The sequence below is a fragment of the Peromyscus californicus genome, unplaced genomic scaffold (genome assembly GCF_007827085.1).
Source record: "Peromyscus californicus insignis strain IS unplaced genomic scaffold, ASM782708v3 Scaffold_12__1_contigs__length_115047231, whole genome shotgun sequence".
In the NCBI taxonomy this organism is placed as follows: Eukaryota; Metazoa; Chordata; class Mammalia; order Rodentia; family Cricetidae; genus Peromyscus; species Peromyscus californicus.
In genome coordinates, this window is record NW_026294413.1 from 6380440 (window position 1) to 6399815 (window position 19376).

Sequence of the window (19376 nt, forward strand, 5' to 3'; positions counted from 1 at the left end):
AGTGTGCGTACGTGTGTGTGTGTGTGTGTGTGTGTGTGTGTGTGAGAGAGAGAGAGAGAGAGAGAGAGAGAGTGTCTGTGTGTGAGTGTGTGTGTGTGAGAGTGTGTGTGAGTGTGTGTGCACGTGTGTGTGTGAGAGAGCGTATGTGTGTGTGTGAGAGAGAGAATGTGTCAGTGTGTGTGTGTGTGTGTATGAGAGAGAGAATGTGTCTGTGTGTCAGTGTGTGTCAGTGTGTGTGTATGTGAGAGAGAGAGAATATGTGTCTGTGTCAGTGTGTGTGTGCGTGTGTGTGTGTATGTATGTGTGTGTGTCAGTGTGTGTGAGTGTGTGTGTGAGAGAGTGTCTGTGTGTGTGTGAGTGTGTGTGTATGCACACGCGCACACACATGTGCCACAGCGTGTGTGTAGAGGACAGCTTTGTGAAATCAGTTCTTCCCACCTTTTGTGGGTTCTGGGGATGAAATGCAGTTGTTAAGACTTCAAGTGCTTTATCCTCTGAGCCATCTCATTGGCCCAGAAATCACTATTCATTTTTCTTTTTGAGCAGGCTTCCCTGCAGCCCAAATTTGGCCTCATATTTATTAAATTCCATACCTCTCTGAAACTAATTTTAGGAGACTCAGACATGTGCCTTTAAATGTGCGGCACTGCAAGTGTGGCGTCCTAGGTGTCTTCATCCCTCTTTCCTGTGCAAATTCTTATCTAACTTGCGGCTCTGATCACTCCTCACCTTTACAGGTGTGAACACAGATGCTGCATCATCAGGTTTAGTAACATAGCCCATCTCTGCTACCAGATCTGCTTTTTCAAATGTTTATTTCCAGGGAGGAGAGCCTTTTCTTTTTAGTAGATTGTAACTGTTGGGTTTATTAGGCTTAGCTTCTGAAGGAAGTAAGAAATATCGAGCTGATTCGCCCGAGAGAGAACAATATTGATTCAACAGCTATCAAGTGTCTATAGCCGTCCCAATCCTAATGCAGCGGTCCACACGTCAGTGCTGTCCAGTAACGAAATAATGTTTTAGTTCCATCACAGTTAGATGAAAGACAGGAAGGAGATGGAAAGAAACAGAGACGGCCCCCAGGGCATTAAGAAGGAAAAAGAGAGTGGAAAAGAGAGAATTATTTACCAGCTCTCGGAGGTCGGAGTTTGTTTCTTGTATGAATGGTAAATGTGACGTTCATGGACACTGAGTGCTTGAGTCCAGGTGAGGAGAGACAGAATGCCAAACAACACTAGATAAAACATCCACACCCTTCGGTGAACACCTTTGTTGCAGAGACCCTCCTGCCCTCTGGAAGCGATGCTGAGGGCTGTGACGATGTTGTGGAAACTCGTCCAGACGGCTCCTAGCTATCTCTGAGCTAATGGCTTCCTGTGTTTGGACTTCAGCACGGTGTGTTAGATTGACTTTCCCATGAGTCACACTTCGGGCCATTGCTCGAGATGATCTGACCATCTGTCGTCTACAAAATTTCATCCGTTCAGTACCTGTTGATTGTGTGCTCCCCCCCTCCGTCCCCGCATGCAGTGTGTTATCAGCAGGGGTTGTGAGCACTGAGGAGTTATAGTCCGAGTCAGACAAGGATGAATTGAGGCTGTGCTAACAGCTGTGGGCAAGGGAGGGAGGACCGTTGGGAGCACAGAAGTCAGGAATGGCTCATTTGACAGTGGCCCGGGATTGCTGACTAGATTCTCGCAGGGATAAATTACAGTGAAGGCACCAGTTGACCTGGATCTCCATGTCTCATCATCCATTGCTTAACCACACAGGCGTGTTCTGAGAAACTGTCACCAAGCGGTTTTGTCACTCTGCTAACCTTGTGTGTGCTTACACAAGTTAAGATGGCTAGCCATGTCACTTGGCCTAATAGTGTCTTAGGGATTACCATAGTAGAATGGGTTATCGTTTATCAAAATGTCATTATGTGACATGTGACATTTATTACACAGATGATCCAAGAGAGTTTCATATCACAGTGTGCTTGCCTGACAGCAAATTTAACCATGTGTCTCAGCCTGGGTTTTTGAGATTTGGGGAGTGCGAGAGCCTGGGAGAATCAATTTGTGGCATCTTCTAAATGAAACTTTGAGTCTTTTGAGTTCATGTTTCTTAATTTAACAGTACATCCTGCAAATAGAGGCTTTTCTCTGTCTCACCCCATCCTACATCTGTTTCCAAATAATCACTCAGAGGCTTCTATTAATTGTAAATGTTTGGCTGGTAGCTCAGGCTTATTACTAACTAGCTCTTATAACTTAACCCATTTCTGTTAATCTGTGTATTGCCACGTGGTCCTAGCATTACCAATCTGCTGGCATCTTGCTTCTTGGGCAGCTGGCTCCTGTCTTCTTGACTCCACCCTTCTTTCTCCCTGTATTCAGTTTGGCTTTCCCACCCAGCTATATTCTGCCTTGCCATAGGCCAAAGCAGCTTTATTCATCAACCAATAAAAGCAACATGTATTTGCAGCGTACAGAAGGACACCCCACATCAACTCAACATCCCTCTTTATACTGTTCCTACCTATGATACAAGTGCGGTTCACTGCTCGGTCTCATCAAACACTCTTGTCTACGCTACTTTCCTACTTCTTTCCTTGTTCTCTTTGAGGGGCTGTTCTGGGTTTGAACTCGGGGCCTGTACACGCTGAGCAGTTATTTGCCCACTTTTCTATACCCCTCGACCCTTTCTTAACTATTCCGCTTCTTCTCCCGTCTTCTTTTACCTGCTGATTCGAAACAAAATAAAACAAACCCCACCACAAACCATGACAAGTCTTTTTAAGCCTGAAAAAATGCTAATGAATTCCACTTAGAAGTACTGACAGGAAAATACCGGATGTTCTCCTGGAAGGAAGGGGTCAGGCGTGTGGGCGGCGTTTCAGACATGTCTAGGAAGCCCACCTACATCCAGCCAGGGCAGGCAAAGTGACAAGTGTTCTGAAAACTAATTGGGGAGGGTGGTGAGAAAGAGGTGAGCTGATTGGTTCTCCTTCTCAGTGTGTCATTCAGGATCCCTGGGGTGGACAAGGCAGGGCATTGGAGCCTTCCAGAACCCCAGGTTTATCTCCGGGAGCCCTTGGAGTGTATGCCACAGTCTTGGGGAGCTGTCATAGCTCCCAATCAAAGGTCTGTGCCTTTGGAGTGTCCTGAGCCAGTTGTGTGGAAGTTGACCTCACACCTTGCACCCTGGAGCTGCTCAGTACTTACTCATTACTACAGAAACCCTGAGCAGCGGCTTCTCAAGGGGAGGGCTTCCCAGAGTACACAGTCCCCTCTAAAACGGGCCCACTGAAGAGGCCACGTGGCCAGAGAGCCAAGATGAAAGATGTTTTCTTGATTCAATAATTTCATTTATCAAAGCTTTCTAGAAGGACCCACATTTAATTGCCCAAGAGGGGCAGGTACATATATCCTCCGCCTCCTGAAACTTACCCACAAAGCTGGCAGATTGTTCCTGTGGGTGGGGGGGTGGGGGGGGTGCATGGAGGACTGAAACAATCGTGATGTGGAAGCTACTGTGCCTAGCTCCCTCAGATGCATGGGTAGATCACAATAGTGGCAGACATTTGTCTTTTGGAACTTTGTATTGTTCATAGCCACCCCACACCCCAGTGGATCAGCTGAGCATCTCCAGGGGTCCTTTCATTTGTCCAAGACTGAGGGGGAAGGAGGGGAGGAGAGAGGAGAGACAGAGAGAGGGGAGAGCCCGAGAGCACAGGCTGGCTAGCAGTCATACAGCCAGAAAGCAGCCATGTCTAGACTCTAAGGCTGGAGGGTTTCAGACTTCTCACTAGAGAGTGCTTCTCAGGGCGCTGCCACCATCCAGCTCTAGTGCCAGGAGCCGAGTTTAGAATAACTAGAATAAGGAACCAAGCAGGTTTCTACATCTGTTAGTGGTGAATCTCACTGAGTGGTATATATGTTAGGGGAAGATGATTGAGACCTAGAGGTATAATGATAGGTCATGGAGGAACTGAGCTCCTAGAAGTAGAGGGTCCTGACAGAGGCCAGGGGAGGGGGCTGAGTCCCCAGTACTGGGGCTGGACAAGACTCTTATCTCCTAGGTTCTAGAGTGAGATTCCTTGGAGGAACCAAGTGACCCCAGTTGGCAAAGCTTAGTGCTCAGTCTCTATGATTGCATCCCTGAAGACCTGTAGAGTCAACGACATTCTTGGAGTGTCCCCTACCCCCCAACTTTTTTGCCTATGCTATTCTAGAGTGATCAGTCAATCAATAGGAGGAGCATGCTCTCTCCTTCAGGAGGTTGTTGTTGTCTGGTCTTGGAAATGTCTTTATCCTGCACCATCAAAAAAATCATTCGTTGCCGGGCGGTGGTGGCGCACGCCTTTAATCCCAGCACTCGGGAGGCAGAGCCAGGCGGATCTCTGTGAGTTCGAGGCCAGCCTGGGCTACCAAGTGAGTTCCAGGAGAGGCGCAAAGCTACACAGAGAAACCCTGTCTCGAAAAAACCAAAAAACCAAAAAAAAAAAAAAAAAAAAAAAATTATTCGCACCCTTGAGTTATTTCTGCATATCATTATTTAAATGATTCTTACTGGGTAGATACTACTTTGATTTTATTAGTAAAAAGAATAAAAATATTTAAATGAGGTTTTTTTGGAGGTGGGGGAGTCCTGCTTAGTTACTTCTCCTTAAAAAAAATTACTTTGTAGAAAGATAATTAGAAGTTATATTAATACCCCGTGTTCTAGTTTTCTTTCTGTGGCTGTGATAAAATGCTCTGGGGAAAAAAAGGAAAGACAACTTGGAGGAGGAAAGGGTTTATTTGGCTTACACTTCCAGGTCACCATGGCCCATCGCTGAGGGAAGTCAGGGCAGGACTCAGGAGGAGTGTGAAGGTGAAACCGTGGAGGAATGCAGCTTGGCGCTTTGCTCATAGGCTCGTGTTTAGCCAGCTTCTTATACAGCCCTGACCACCCATTCAAGGAATGGCACTTCTCACGGTGGGCTGGACCCTCCTACATGGATTATCAGTCAAGATAGTCCCCTCATAGACACGCTCACAGTCCAGTCTGCTTTGGGCTATCCTTCAACTGAGGCTCCCTTCTCAAAGTCCCTACAGGGTGTGTCAAGCTGGCAGTTAAAGCTAACTAGGATAGCCCATTTCCCATTGTGTTTTCATGCATTAGTTTGTAGCGCCTCTTGGTAATTTTCTTTTCCTTTTGTGGGGAAGAGGGTGTTCTGAGGATTGTATTTAGGCCCAGCGCGTGCTAGGCAAGCGTTCTACTACTGAACTACACCCCCAGTCTCCACTGGTAATTTTCTAACTGTATTGTATTGTCTGTGCAAGAGCTTTCCCTCTTACATCTGAGCAAGGACCCTGGATTCTTTCGTTGCTCGGTGGTTATAATTCACTACCAGTCTTACGGGTTTGGATTCCCAAGCCCTCCCAGATTTGTCCAGTGGGACCCCTCTGTCTAGCTTTTCTGTCCTTTGACTTATCTTCATGATTCTTTGAGCGTCTCCTTATTTTGCAGTACAAGAAGATGCTCACAGTCCGTCTATTATTACCTTTTCTGTCCTTGTAATCAGCCGTTTTTTTAAGGAGCTATTGTTCTTTCTAAGGGAGAATGCTATCAAGAAATAAAGATCTGGCTGTCTGGGTGTCTGAGTGCTCTTACTGACTGGGGTGTCACTGCCTCCAGGGCCTCCCAGTGTGTCGGACTAGAGGTGCAAGCGTGTGTGCGTGCGTGTGTGCGTGTGTGTGCGCGCGCGCGTGTGTGTGTGCATGTGTGCGCGTGTGTGCGTGTGTATGTGTGCGCGTGTGTGTTGCAAATAAGTACAGATTTAACTTTTAAAATCTGGAGGTTGACAAAATGCACAGAGGTGGGAGTCGACTTAAACACAAATGTACAGTTCTGAGTGTGTCATCTCTTTCAATCTTCAACAGTTGGCTCAATCCCTTGTTTAAAACTGGCCACAAGCGGAGACTGGAGGAAGATGACATGTTCTCAGTGCTTCCCGAAGACCGCTCAAAGCACCTTGGAGAGGAGCTGCAAGGGTAAGCGCGAAGCAGTGAGAGAAGGTAGGGAAGGCGAAACCAGCGTGTATGCGGTTTATGGCTTGGAGGAGGTTTGGCCTTCCTGGGTCCCAGCAGGCCTTGCTGGGTGCCATTCTCCCCACATGGCGCACTTCCCCTCAGGTTGTCCTGGCTTGGCCTGACTTAGTTATCTGGGGAAAGAAAACCTGTGTTGGTAGACGTGGGGGGAGCCTGCTCCACAGGCCCTCCATGCCTGAGATCTGTCCCTGGGGGAGGTTTCCCCAGCGCGGTGCCTGCCTTCTCTGGCCGCCAAGGTTGCTGTAATCCAGCAAAGCTCGGCAGTAACATGTTCCCTGAGATGTTCCCCCTTGAGGCCCAATTTTTTCTGGTGCAGCAAAGTCTGCCTCACGCATCTTTCTGGGTCCCTCGGGACAATTAGCCAGTGTTTGTGCAGTCCTCAGAATAACCCTGTCATAAACACTCATCTGTCCTGCCCCCTCCCTGCTTCATGCAGTGGCCCTGCATGCTGTTTTGACTCAGCTCTTGTCTCTTTGTAGGTATTGGGATAAAGAAGTTTTGAGAGCCAAGAAGGATGCACGGAAGCCTTCCTTAACCAAGGCAATCATAAAGTGTTACTGGAAATCTTACCTGCTTTTGGGAATTTTTACGTTAATTGAGGTAAATGTTTGTTATATCCTGGCAACTGTTTCTGGGTGGGTGTACGAGGAGGAGACATGCTGACTGTTGATCACTGTTGAGATGAGTGGGAACCAGCAGGAAGAAGAGGCCAGATGAACTTGAAAGTGTGATGAGCTCAGGGAAGAAGCATGACGAAGTTCATTAGCTGTGTCTTTGCAGTGGGTGATGCTTAAGTGATTGAAGCTGATGGACGTTGCTGTTTCTTCTAAGTAATTAAATCCAGTGCTACGGCTCAGCAGTGAAGAGTACTTACTGCTCTTGCAGAGATCTGGGATTCAGTTCCCAGCACTCACATGGTAGCTCACAACCATTTCTAAGTCCAGTTCAAAGGGATCCTACACCATCTTCTCACTTCCATGGGCTCCAGCATATATACAGTGCACATCCTTTACACTTAGGTACACACACATACATACAAAATAAATAAATTTTTAAAAATGTCTAAAATCCGGTGTCATAGGAAGCTGGCAATGTTCTATAGCACACTGTGAATGCTGGTACTCAGTCAGTGTGGTAAATGCACAGAGTCATCTTTGATCACTCCTGAGGAGACATGTCCTGTGGTTTGGAGGAAGTGCATTTGGATCAGAGCCCAGAATAACCAGTGCCCAACGAGTAATTGTTAACTTCACCATGCCAAATCCGATAAATGCTTTCCTGGGAAGGTATTGTCAACTTTCCCCTCCCAGGTAACTAAGACTTGGTGCCATGTGCCTGGGCTAGCTGTGGTGCCCCAGAGGCCAGGACTCACTGGAGCCCAGGAGTTACTCACCCTATTCCCAGTGGCTGGACACTGAGAGCTATACCCGTTCACCCTGGGCTTCTCTCCTTGCTGTGGAATAGATTGCTGGTCTAAGTTGAGTTCTGGTAGCCTGGGATTGCAGAGTGGATACAAGTGGTGTTCACTGACTGACCAAAGATGGAAAGCCGTGAGACCCTTCAGGGTCGTCCAGTAGATCATCGTTTGTTAGGGGACAGTGCCTGTGCTTGCCAGTGGCTTGCTGCAGAGGATCCTGAAAATTTGGCTGTGTGGCTTGTCCCTTTGGTGGTGTGTTTAAGAGAAAAACATTATTTGTATTTTTATTTATGTATATGTGTATTTATGCCACATGTATTGGGATGTCTGACGAGGCCAGAAGAAGAGGTCTGATCCCTTAGAGATGGAGTTACAAGGCCTTTATGAGCCTCCTGACCTGGATGCTGGCAGTTCAGTAATAAAAGAAAGTTCTTGAACAATACTGCCTACCGGGAACCATGTATGAGTCCTTTAGACATGATGTTAATTTTATTCCTTTTAGGACTTTGGTGAGGGGGGAGGTATTCTTATTATCAGCAAGCCCCCAAGTTCTGAGTTGTCAGTATGTGTGCCCAGGAACACCCCAAAACATAAACGGCCAAGTTGAGTTTCTGTTTCAGGCACTCTGAGATGAGCCCAGACCTAGGCTGGGGCTGGTCAAAGGTCATGAACTTTGTCCTTAGCATCCCACGTGACTGTTGGTTGACCTTAGCCGGGGGATGATGGTGCCAAGATGGCCTTGGAGCAGGGGTGGCACATGAGTGTATCAGTTAGGATGCGGTATAAGTTACAGGATCTCCTGGGGCCAGAAAGTCACATGCAGTACTAGAAAGTGGCTGTCACTGGCTGGTCGGCGTGTCCCAGTGTGTCCAGATGTACCTGGAGTCCTGTGTCTGAGGTTGGGCTGCCTTACACACCCACGTTCTGGATCCTCTGTTAAGGCACCACTTTCCCTGTTCGAACCCCTACACTGCACTGTGTTTAGGTCACTGTCTTGTTGGTTTATGATCTAATACTGGATGTGATTGCTCAATTCCCTTGATGGACATAGTGACCAGTGTTGAAGGCTCACATTGATTTTGTATCTCTGCTATGATCACTAGCAGACCTTCTAATGCAGTGAAATCTGGGGAGCTACGCGTCATTTGTGTTCGGCTAGGAAAACTTTCGGGATTTATCCCCCCACCCCCCCCTCAGCCAAAAGAAGCATGCATTCCAATACAAATACTTTTGTTTCACAGACTGGCTCATTGATGCTGATGAAAAAGTCAGAAATAATTTCTTTTTTTTTTTTTTTTTTTGGTTTTTCGAGACAGGGTTTCTCTGTGTAGCTTTGCGCCTTTCCTGGATCTCACTCTGTAGACCAGGCTGGCCTCGAACTCACAGAGATCCGCCTGGCTCTGCCTCCCGAGTGCTGGGATTAAAGGCGTGCGCCACCACCGCCCGGCCAGAAATAATTTCTTATGGGGAAGCGAGTAAGGATCCCACTACGTTTCAAAATTCCTGTCCCGGTGGGTGTGGTGGCACATGCCTGTTACTCAAATAGGTGGGAGCTTGAACAAGGAGAGGGAGTGTTCAGGTCAGCCGGGGCTAGTGAAACCTGGTCTCAAACACCAAGAAGAAATAACCTTCAAATGATGTTTATGATTTTATATGCGTTCCTTTACTCATGGCCGTGATCTAGTACCTGACAAGAGGGAGTGCTTGCTGTGGCTTGCAGTTTGAGGGAGCACACAGCCCATCACGGTGGGAGAGCGTGTGGGCCGGAACAGGGGGTGGTCGGCCACACTGCATCCATTCAGGAAGCAGAGAGATGAGTGCCAGCGGTCCGCCCTTCTCCTTACTCAGCCCAGGACCCTAGTCCATGGATTGTTGTCACCCACGTCCAGGGCGGGTCTTCCCAGCGCACTTGATCAAGGCTAGAAATCCCTCACAAGCATGCCGAGAAGTTTATCTCCTGGGTAATTCTGTGTCCTGTAGGGTTGACAGTTACTGTTAACCATTGCAGGTTTCCATCCTTGCGGCTAGCTCCTAAGCTAGATGGGATGAGCGCTCGTTTAATAGTTGATTTTATGAATGGATTTTTCACTTTGTGATCTCTGCTCTGTGTTGGTCATTGGTCTCTGAGTTTCATATAGTAGAAGGATGAACTCGGTGTGGCATTTTGTACAAAACAGATGTATTTCTTTTTTTTTAAATTTTTTTTATTTTAATTAGCTTAGATGTAGTTAGTTTCTTTTTTTTGGTATTGTATTTTTTTTATTTAATTTTTTTAATTTTTATTTTGCAATACAATTCAGTTCTACATATCAGCCACAAATTCCCTTGTTCTCCCCCCTCCCGCCCCCCTCACCTTCCCCCCAGCCCACCTCCCATTCCCACCTCCTCCAGGGCAAAGCCTTCCCTGCGGACTGAGATCAACTTGGTAGACTCAGTCCAGGTAGGTCCAGTCCCCTCCTCCCAGGCCGAGCCAAGCGATCCTGCATAGGCCCCAGGTTTCAAACAGCCAACTCATGCAATGAGCACAGGACCCGGTCCCACTGCCTGGATGCCTCCCAAACAGATCAAGCCAATCAACTGTCTCACCCATTCAGAGGGCCTGATTCAGTTGGTGACCCCTCAGCCATTGATTTATAGTTCATGTGTTTCCATTCATTTGGCTATTTGTCCCTGTGCTTTATCCAACCTTGGTCTCAACAATTCTTGCTCATATAAACCAAAACAGATGTATTTCTTTGGTGACTCAAAAGCACGTGGACCCACCCACACCAGCAGGGCCTCCCCTGACTGTTAATGGGGGCGTCACCAGGGGAGAGGCAGCATGATGCTAGTTGCAGGAAGAGCCTTACGTTATGATTTCTAAGTACTGCTCCACCTTGTCTTGTGAGGACTGAGGATTGATTGTAAAGTTTGGAGAAACAAGTGTGAGAGCGACTGTGAAAACACACTCCTGCAGACCAGTGAAAGCCAGCTCAGAGCAGAAAATGGGTTCCTGTTCCCTGTGTGCACCTCTAGGGAAATGCCATGGGGATAGAAAGGAGTTTCCACCCATCCGGAGCCTTCACAGTAAAGAACGTTTTGGGGGGATCTGCACAGGCTGCCCCCTCGTACTGTTCCAAGCCTGGGTTTTGAGGTGTGAGGTTTCTTGTCTGTGGGAGACTGAAGCTGGGAACATCAAGGGATCCTCAGTGCTCTCTCTGACATGTGCTGCCTGCCATAGGCAAGGCCGGGCAGGGGTCGGCTAAGTCTTGTTCTCTTGACCTTTGGCAAGAAGGGCCACTATAGTGTGCCAGCCTCACCTGCTGACTTGGCCTTTGGCCAAGACTTTTTTCTTTCTAAGGTTTACTTTTATTTTTTTCTGTGTGAGTGTGTGTGTGTGTGCACCCATTTATTTGCACCACATGCATGTAGTGCCCACAGAGGCCAGAAGAGGGCATTGGGTCCTCTGGAGATGGTGATGGGGACTGTTGTGAACATGGTCAAGGCTTTTGCTTGTCTGTGGTACAGGTGGAAGCTGGAGGGGCTACGGGAGGCTGCCGACTGAGGTAACCCCAGGTCAGACAGAGGTCAGCAGTCAGTTCCATGGTGACACCTGTGCCTTTACTCAGGGCTGATCCCTGGGAGGTGCCCTGGCCCTTTGCATTTCCCAGCTCTCTTCTAAGTGCTCCTCACCTTCAGCTCATTTTGGGAGGCCCAGGAGCAGATGGGGGAGATGCCCCAGGCAGGGACAGGAGGAGCAAGCCTTGAATAAAGCAGGTGTGGTCGGCTGTGTGTCCTGTGGGTTCCTGGGCAGTCTGCATTAGCTTATCAATGTTGACAGGGTTACCCTCAGTGAGAGACAAAGGAAAACGCTTTTAACTGTTTTCTTTAAAAAGTCAGAGGATCAGTTGCTTCTCTGGAAAAGGATTGTATTCGTAATGGTAGGAAAGGAAGATCAGCAACTAAAACACTGTCTTCAAATGGGGTTCTTCATGCGACTTCCAGGGAAGCTCGGCTTTCCTAAAGAACTCTGGTCAAGACTCTTATTCTGCAGTGGTCCTCTGGAAGCAGTGGGGTTTCAAAGGCCCGTTTTGTGAAAGCTGATGTCTTAGCCACTAATCATTGTGTTTGCTCATGCCTTTTAATTTAACTTAAATTTTTAACGTTTTGTGCAGAGGATGGAACCTCAGAATTTTGAGCGTGCCTGACTCTCCTTCTAACACTCAGCCCTGATCCCTGGGAGCTAAAGAAAGAGACCACAACTCACACCCACTGTGGGGTGGTCATCTCCAGGACGCTTCTGAGGTAGATAGGGCAGGCTACCTCAGCCGTAGATGGAGGCTCAGAAGAGGTTATAATCACGACACACGTGGGACTTGTAAGCGGCAGACCTGGCTTTTAAAGCAAAATGTATGATTTTCAGAGGTTGCTCCCCCCCCCCCCCCCCGCCACTCCCCTGTGCAGACTCCTTGGAGGGACAAGAGGAGGAAGAAAGTTTGTATGTCCCCGCTCTGTGGTACTTCTTGCCCAGCTGCTTGCCACCAGGGCCAAGTTTGGGGGGACATTTTCTTTCATAGAGTTTTAAGAACATTCTAGAAACGCAAAAATAGACCAGAATCAGAAGCCCGTATTTGCCTCTAAGCCACACTTCAGCGATTTATCAACTCATGGCGACACTTGAGTCATCCGTAACCCTGCCCTGCTCACTCCATTTTGAAGCTGTTCCCACGTATCACATCATTAATCTAAGAATGCTTCGATTCGCACCTTTGAGAGTTGGGTTTCCTCTGTAGAGTTACGGTATGGTTGTTCCATGGACACGTTAGTAAAGCCTTAACCTCCTCACCGTGTCTCATTTCCTTCTTCTGTTTTTTTTTTTTTTTTTACCTACATTTTATGGATTGATTTGAGTACTATATTGCCTGCCCACTAGGACTTTTGGGCTCAAGTGTTCTCCCAGCCTCAGCATCTTAGGTAGTTGGGATTTTCAGTACAGGCACCAGTGTACCTGGCATTCATTCATTCATTCATTCATTCAACAGGTCATTTCTGGTAATTATGTGCAATGTGTATGTCTGAGTATGAGTGTGTACACGTGAGGACAGTGCCAACAGACATCAGGGGGGGCATAGGAGTTAGAGGTGGCTGTGGGTCTCCCCGCTTGGGTGCCGGAGCTTGAACTCAGGCCTTCTGCAAAGGCTGTCTGTGCTCTTCACTGGCAGTCCGGTTCTGCAGCACTGTTTTTCCTGGTCATCCACTGAGGTGCGTCTCGTTGACATCAGTGGCTTTGGATTTTGTCAATCTCCCTGTCGTCTGTCTGTCCGTCACTCTGCAGCTCCCTTTACTGTCATTACATTTGTCGTTGAAAACACTGAGCTGCTTGTTCAGCAGAGGGTCCCAGTCTGGGTTGGCCCGATGGCATTCCCCGCCTGAGACACTGAACATGTCTCCAGCACCAGGCGGTCGAGGAGGAAGTGTGCCCGAGTCCTCCTCACTCTGCAGTACGACTCCATCCACAGTGCTGTGCCGTCACTACCAGAGATCTGTGCTTGCTGTTTTCTGGGTGTGGTGGTAGGAGATGCTCGTGGTTAAGGGGGTGTCTGCCACATGTTAGGAGGTGCTCGTGGCTAAGGGGGTGTCTGCCACAGGTTAGGAGATGCTCGTGGCTAAGGGGGTGTCTGCCACATGTTAGGTGATGCTCGTGGTTAAGGGGGTGTCTGCCACATGTTAGGAGGTGCTCGTGGCTAAGGGGGTGTCTGCCACATGTCAGGAGATGCTCGTGGCTAAGGGGGTGTCTGCCACATGTCAGGAGGTGCTCGTGGCTAAGGGGGTGTCTGCCACATGTTAGGAGGTGCTCGTGGCTAAGGGGGTGTCTGCCACATGGTGACGTGGCGGTTACTTGCCTGCTTCGTTTGCTGCAATCATCCCACAGTGGCTACGTCTGCTCTGGGGTAGGATGCATGGAAAAACCAAGAGAACTTCTTTTCTTCTAAAATTAGTTTTTAAGCTGTGAGTGCTCCTTTAACATTCCCCACCGGGGCTGATGAGCTTTTCGTTGGCCTGGAAAAGAGATGATCTGTAAAGAAGGCTGCTGCTCTTGTCCTCTCGGCTGTGTACCCACACTCCTTTAAGAGGTGATTGTATTTTAGTTAAGTCCTTTTAAGTATTTATCAGTGTGTGTGTGTGTGTGTGTGTGTGTGTGTGTGTGTGTGTGTGTGTGTGTGTGTGTGTAGGTCAAAGAACAGTTTTGGGGAGTCAGTTCTCTCCTTCCACCATGGGTTCCAGGATCACACTCAGGTCAGCATGCTTGCGTGGCCACACTGTTACCGGGTGAGCCGTCTCGATGGCTGGAGGTCACTTTAAAAGTCAGTTATGAATCATCTTTGGTGAACACACTGACTTTCCCTGCTGTGTTGAGCTGGAGTGCTTTTGTTTTGTGGCCTTGAAACGTCTAGGTTCTGGGTTCTTGTGTACTCTTGTTCTGATGCACGCTGTATGGAAGCATTTCTGATCGAAGCCAAGGTCTGGCAATTTCCACACAGCATCTCCAACACGCCCTACGACTCAGACACAGGGATGGGTCAGGGCAAACAGTAGTGATGTTCACGTGGGACTGGTTTCTGCCTTCAGGAGTCTCTTTGCTAGGGGAGCTCAGGCCCCACACACTTCGTCTGTGCAGTCTGGGTCTGGGCATCAGTGGATTATGCACATCCATGAATGCTTGCACTTCCCTTGTGGTCTCAGGGTGTAGTCAGGGTGGAAGATCCCAATCCATGCATCTCCGAGATCTGGGTAGTGATGCAGTCCTCAGATCGGCTGTGTCCCTCATCGTCTCTGCTCTCTCTCCACTCAGCCCTTGTCTCCTGTTCCTCCCTTCTCAAGTCCACTGCCCGCTGCTTTCCCCACAGCTCATCCAAGGCTGCTTGTGGGTTTCACTCCAGCATGGTTTTCTTTCTCAGATTTCTATGTTTTGTCTCCATCACTCAGATCAGGGACTGCAAAATCCGACAGGAAGTGTCTCAGGTCCTAAGGGAGCATGAAAGAGGCCCCAGGCCCAGTGGGGATAATGTCCCATTAAGCTCTGTAGTAAGTGACTCTCCAAAGCAAAGTGGTGTGCCCAAGTGCCAGAATTGTGGAGACCCAGTACCAAATCTCCACGGAGAAACAGCTGCCTTCCACGGCTCAGAGGCTCGGGCACAGGGGTGTCCAGCTTCGGGCCTAATACCACTACGACTCACAGCCGTGCTTGAGCCCCAACACAGGATTGTAAACTTATTTAAACATTCGATTTTTGTATGTGTGATTTTTTTTTTCTTTTTTCTGGGGGTGGGAGGACTGAGAAACTCTAACTGAACTTTGTAAATGGCAGTCTGGACCAAGCCAAAAGGTTGGATGCCATCTGGCAGAACTTGGGGTGTTGGGGCCTTGAGGGGGCGTCTTGCACTCTAATAGTCCATGAGATTTGGGTTGAGAATTTTGGAGGGAACAGAGGCAGGGAGCTTCTTTGGTAGGGCACAGGATGGATGGAAGAAGAAGGTAGGACTTTTTTTTTGAGACAGGATCTTCTGTGCAGTTCAGGCCAGCTCTAAACTCTTCTTCCCCTTCCTCTGAATTCTGGGATGGTAGGTGTGTTGTCAATATACACCCGGCTACATTTTCACCTTTCCCTCCCCGGTTCCCAGAAAGCTTAATTCTGTTCAGCTAACAATTTGGCAAGTATTTTTGTAGTCGTTGTTTCTTCCTAGGTGAGGGTTGGGCTAAGGAGGGCAGGTTCATGGGAGGAGGGAAGTATTGACCACAAACTCTGTGACTCATTAAGAGCCACGTACTTAAAGGGATTGCTGGATGTAAGGCCCAGCTGGAACACACACACACTTCGGCAGTGGAGCCCTGCCTTTCCTTGGTTACCTCTTCCGTTGTGTTTGCCAAATCTTTCATTGTTTTCTCTGTCACGCTCACTCTCTGTGAGCCACAGCCTGTCAGGAGAATTGGGAGGAGGCGACAATAACTCCGTGACTTCACTCAGAGTGTCAGGGATGGTAGAGTTTTCCCCCCTGGGCTCCTGATGGAGGGCCCAGGTTAGTGTGCTGTTGACCCAGCTGTCCTGGCTTATCCTAGGCCTGGGTTCTCCATATGAACAGCATGGCCTCCTCGATTCTCAGGGTAAGCCCCTAGGTTTCAACTTAGGAAATGCTACACAGCCATTGTGATCATGGTGTCAGGTGCTCTTGAATTAATTCTCTGAGCTTCTTGAAAGATGTGTTTGGGGATGGAAGAGACAAGGAGCCTCGGAGTCCCTGGAGTCTGATGACCTTGATTGTAATGCTTTTATTGGGTAGCGCGTCCTTCTGTGTAACGTACAGAACGCCATGACCTTGTGGAAGGCACTATGGTTGTGTGTGTGTGTGTGTGTGTGTGTGTGTGTGTGTGTGTGTGTGTGTGTTCAGAGCGTGAGATTTGGTGTCATGGCTCATTTGAGGGACGGAGGCGTCTCCTGTAAATGCAGTCGGTGGGGACCAGTTGGTTGGGGAGACGTTTTAGCTTTCTGTTTCTGTTACTCTCCCTTTTTCCCCCGTTGTGTATGGGTTAGAGTCCTCACTTCACATGGGTGGCTGTGTGTCTCTGTTGTTTGAAAGGAAAGCTGTTCAAAGTAAGATTTCCACCCTGTCTCTTCGTCCTTGAGGAGGAGGAAGTGGCATGGGTCTATGTGTTTACTTTTGGTGACTTTGATTTGCAGTGAGTCTTTCGTTTTCTTTCATGGGGAGCGGTCTGTGAAGATTTGCAGGAGGAAGTGGGCTAAGGGGAGTTAGTGGCCCATGAGTCAGGAAACTACCTTGTGTACTGAGGGTTCAAGTTCTTCCACGCTGGACAGAAATGACTTTCTCCAGAGCCTTTCACCTCATTGGTACAGAATTTTGATTTTTGTCTTAGAGCATGGATGGTTATTAATCTTGGTTTATAATCAGTGCCGAGTGCTCTAAGTGGTTGAAAGCCACTCATGCTCTTAGTTTTTAGCCTACCATTTGTGTCCTGTTTAATTTTTGACTCTAGGCTGCCTCAGTGAAGGTAGCAGGAACCCTGAGCACACCTCAGTGTCTAGGGGATAGAGACAGATTACACCTGTCTCCCTGGGGACCTTTTCAACAAGCCCAGCAGAAGGTCTGGGATGCACTGACATGCAGAGCCTGAGCTTAGGAAGGTTGGAGCATTCTTTTTTTTGTCCTGTGTTTTCACATATGTCTTAGCTGATAAGGCTGGAACAGGAGGAGGAGGTGGCGTGAGTGTGCCTCTTGTGAATGGACCATACCTTCACTTCCTGTTAGGCTGGGTGGGATGTTGAGAGGTCATGGGAAGCAGGGTGGATCAAGAGCTGGCATGTCTGTATTGAAGCAAATTACTAGCTCTTTTCCTCTTTGGCCATTATTTTCTTTTCCTTATTCATTTTCAGCCAGGATTTATGTGGCAGCCTGCCAGATGTTTTTTAAAGCTGATTCTAGCATCCACCTGGACCAGTCACAGTGCACTAATGTGTTACTATCTTTAGCTTGTGATTTTGAGTTCAGGTTAGAATACGTGTTTACTGTAATAATGGTGAAAGCGGGTTTTCTTTCCCTCAGGTCAGGGATGAGGGACATACAGAAGTAAAGCTTGTGTGGAGAAAAGTTGGTGTGGTTTATACTTCTAATGAATGCTTTTTTTCTTTTCTTTCAGGAAAGCACCAGAGTAGTTCAGCCCATATTTTTGGGGAAGATTATTGAGTATTTTGAGAAGTATGACCCCGACGACTCAGTGGCTCTGCACACAGCTTATGGCTACGCCGCCTTGCTGTCGGTGTGCACGCTCTTCCTGGCCATATTGCATCACTTGTACTTCTACCACGTGCAGTGTGCCGGGATGAAGCTGAGAGTAGCCATGTGCCACATGATTTACCGGAAGGTAAGTGAAACTGGCTTCCCGAAACATGGGCTTCGCCTGAAGCCTCAGACAGCATTTTGGGAAAGTGTCCTGTACACTAGAATTATGTAAATAAACTGGGTGTTGTGCCACATGCCTGTACTCTCGGTGCCAAGGAAGCCCACGCGGGAAGGTCACAAGTTCAAGGCCCTCTCAGACTATCTGACTAGACCTGGTCATAAAAACAAATGATTTAAGCCGCACTAGAGAAGGTTGCTGTTTGGATTGGGCTATACAAGTTATTATTATTATTATTATTATTATTTATTCTGCAAACTTTCCCGATAGAGCATGGAAGTTTCCTCTTGCTATCAGGTGGTGGCCACTTAGAATACCGGGCAAGCTGTTGGATTTATAGTGACTCCAGGTAAAAAATAAACGCAGAATTGATTTTCAGTGTTTTCATAGCTAAGTCTCACAGCTGTATTTATGAAATCTTTTTTGTTGTTGTTTTTTCACTGACATCTTCACTGACATCAGAGGTGTCAGGGAATCGGGGTTTTCAGCATTAAACCTCGGAGAAAGAGTCTCTGAGAGAGGAAGTGATCTGTTACACCAGCTGTTTAGTTACAGTCTCGTTTTGTCAAGGTAAAGGAAAAGAGAAGTCAGACCAGTACTAAATACAGGGCACATTAGTTGTGTGTCTTGGTATAACACATTTATTTTAAACTTTAAAAAAGTGATTTTGGAGAAAACTTTAGTTCCCATGTTGCTGGTTGTTCTGATTTTTTAAAATGTGTTTTGTCTTACTTCTCCTGAAATCGGATAAGGACCGGGTGTGATATGCTCGATGCTTTTTGTGTTGAGGAATGCCATATCATTCCTGGTCTACCCTGATTGTAACAGTTATAAAGGGTGTCATTAGGAAGCAGCGGCCACCAGAAGGGCGGGTGTCAGGGTCTGGAGAACTCTCTTAACACCACGCACCAATCTACCGTGCTCTCTTGCTCCCCTGTTTTTAAAAAAGATTTATTTTATGTGTTTTCCCTGCATGCATCTCCACACACACACACACACACACACACACACACACACACACACACACACACACACACACCCATATGCATGGTTCCTGAGGCCTAAAGGCCCAGACCCTCTGCAGGAACAGCACGTGTTCTTACTCACCGAGCCGTGTCTCCAGCCACTTTCCTTGTTTGTTTGTTTGTTTTGGTTGAGTTGCCATTTGGAGATAATATCAAATGATTGAAATTGCACCGTCATTTACCTTTTTTTTGGTTTATTAGAATTTCCGTGGATTTTTTTTCCAGCAAATACAAAGTATCCCCCGCATGTCTTCCTTTGAGCAGTTTTATTGATCTTGGAGTTATGTGGTTTGTGGAGGCCTGGCCTCTTAGGATCTATTTTAGACTCTAGCAAATACAGTGATTTCTTTGTCTGTGATGTGGAAATGGTAGTAATATCTGTGGGGTCTGATCAAGGGGTCGTCGTCGTCGTCTTCATCATCATCATCATCATCATCATGTCTGTGGCATACTCTTCTATTACGCAGGAGAATATTGAAATTTCTCTATAAATTGTCTAGATTTTAATCTTCCTAGATGCTGCTTAGTTCCCTAAGTACTTAGGAATTTTCATTACCACTGTACTGTGGACAACATAATCACACGAATCAGGTGTGAGGTGCCAGCTCAGGTAATCAGAGCTCTCGCTCAGGTGAGTTCACCTGTTTTTCTTCCTATTTCCTCTGTCAACACTTTCTAACTGGCCTTTGGGAAATCTGATCCAGCTTGGTAGATCTGCTTACCTGACTGTAAGTAAACATCTCCCAAAGGTACTAATTTGTTGGTATGGTTATTCCGGAAGTATCTCTATGAAGTCCAGAGTTGCTGAGGTCAAACCAAAGACTTGGCCTGAAACTCTAGGAATGTGGGAAAGATGAATTTCCTCTTGCCTGCCTTGTGCAGGAAGCAAGCTGAGGTGAA

The 19376-nt window shown here is 47.6% G+C and overlaps 1 protein-coding gene across 2 annotated transcripts in view; it reads left to right on the forward strand.

Moving 5' to 3' along the window:
- Abcc4 (ATP binding cassette subfamily C member 4) overlaps window positions 1-19376 on the forward strand; it is a 229251-nt gene that overhangs the window by 32529 nt on the left and 177346 nt on the right. For both annotated transcript variants that reach the window (XR_008216921.1, XM_052732478.1), the window contains exons 2-4: window positions 5916-6026; window positions 6563-6683; window positions 17191-17415. Coding sequence is in view for 1 of the 2 variants with exons in the window: in XM_052732478.1 (XP_052588438.1) it covers window positions 5916-6026; window positions 6563-6683; window positions 17191-17415 (457 nt within the window). In the remaining variant the exon portion in view is untranslated. The remainder of the gene's footprint in view (window positions 1-5915; window positions 6027-6562; window positions 6684-17190; window positions 17416-19376) is intronic.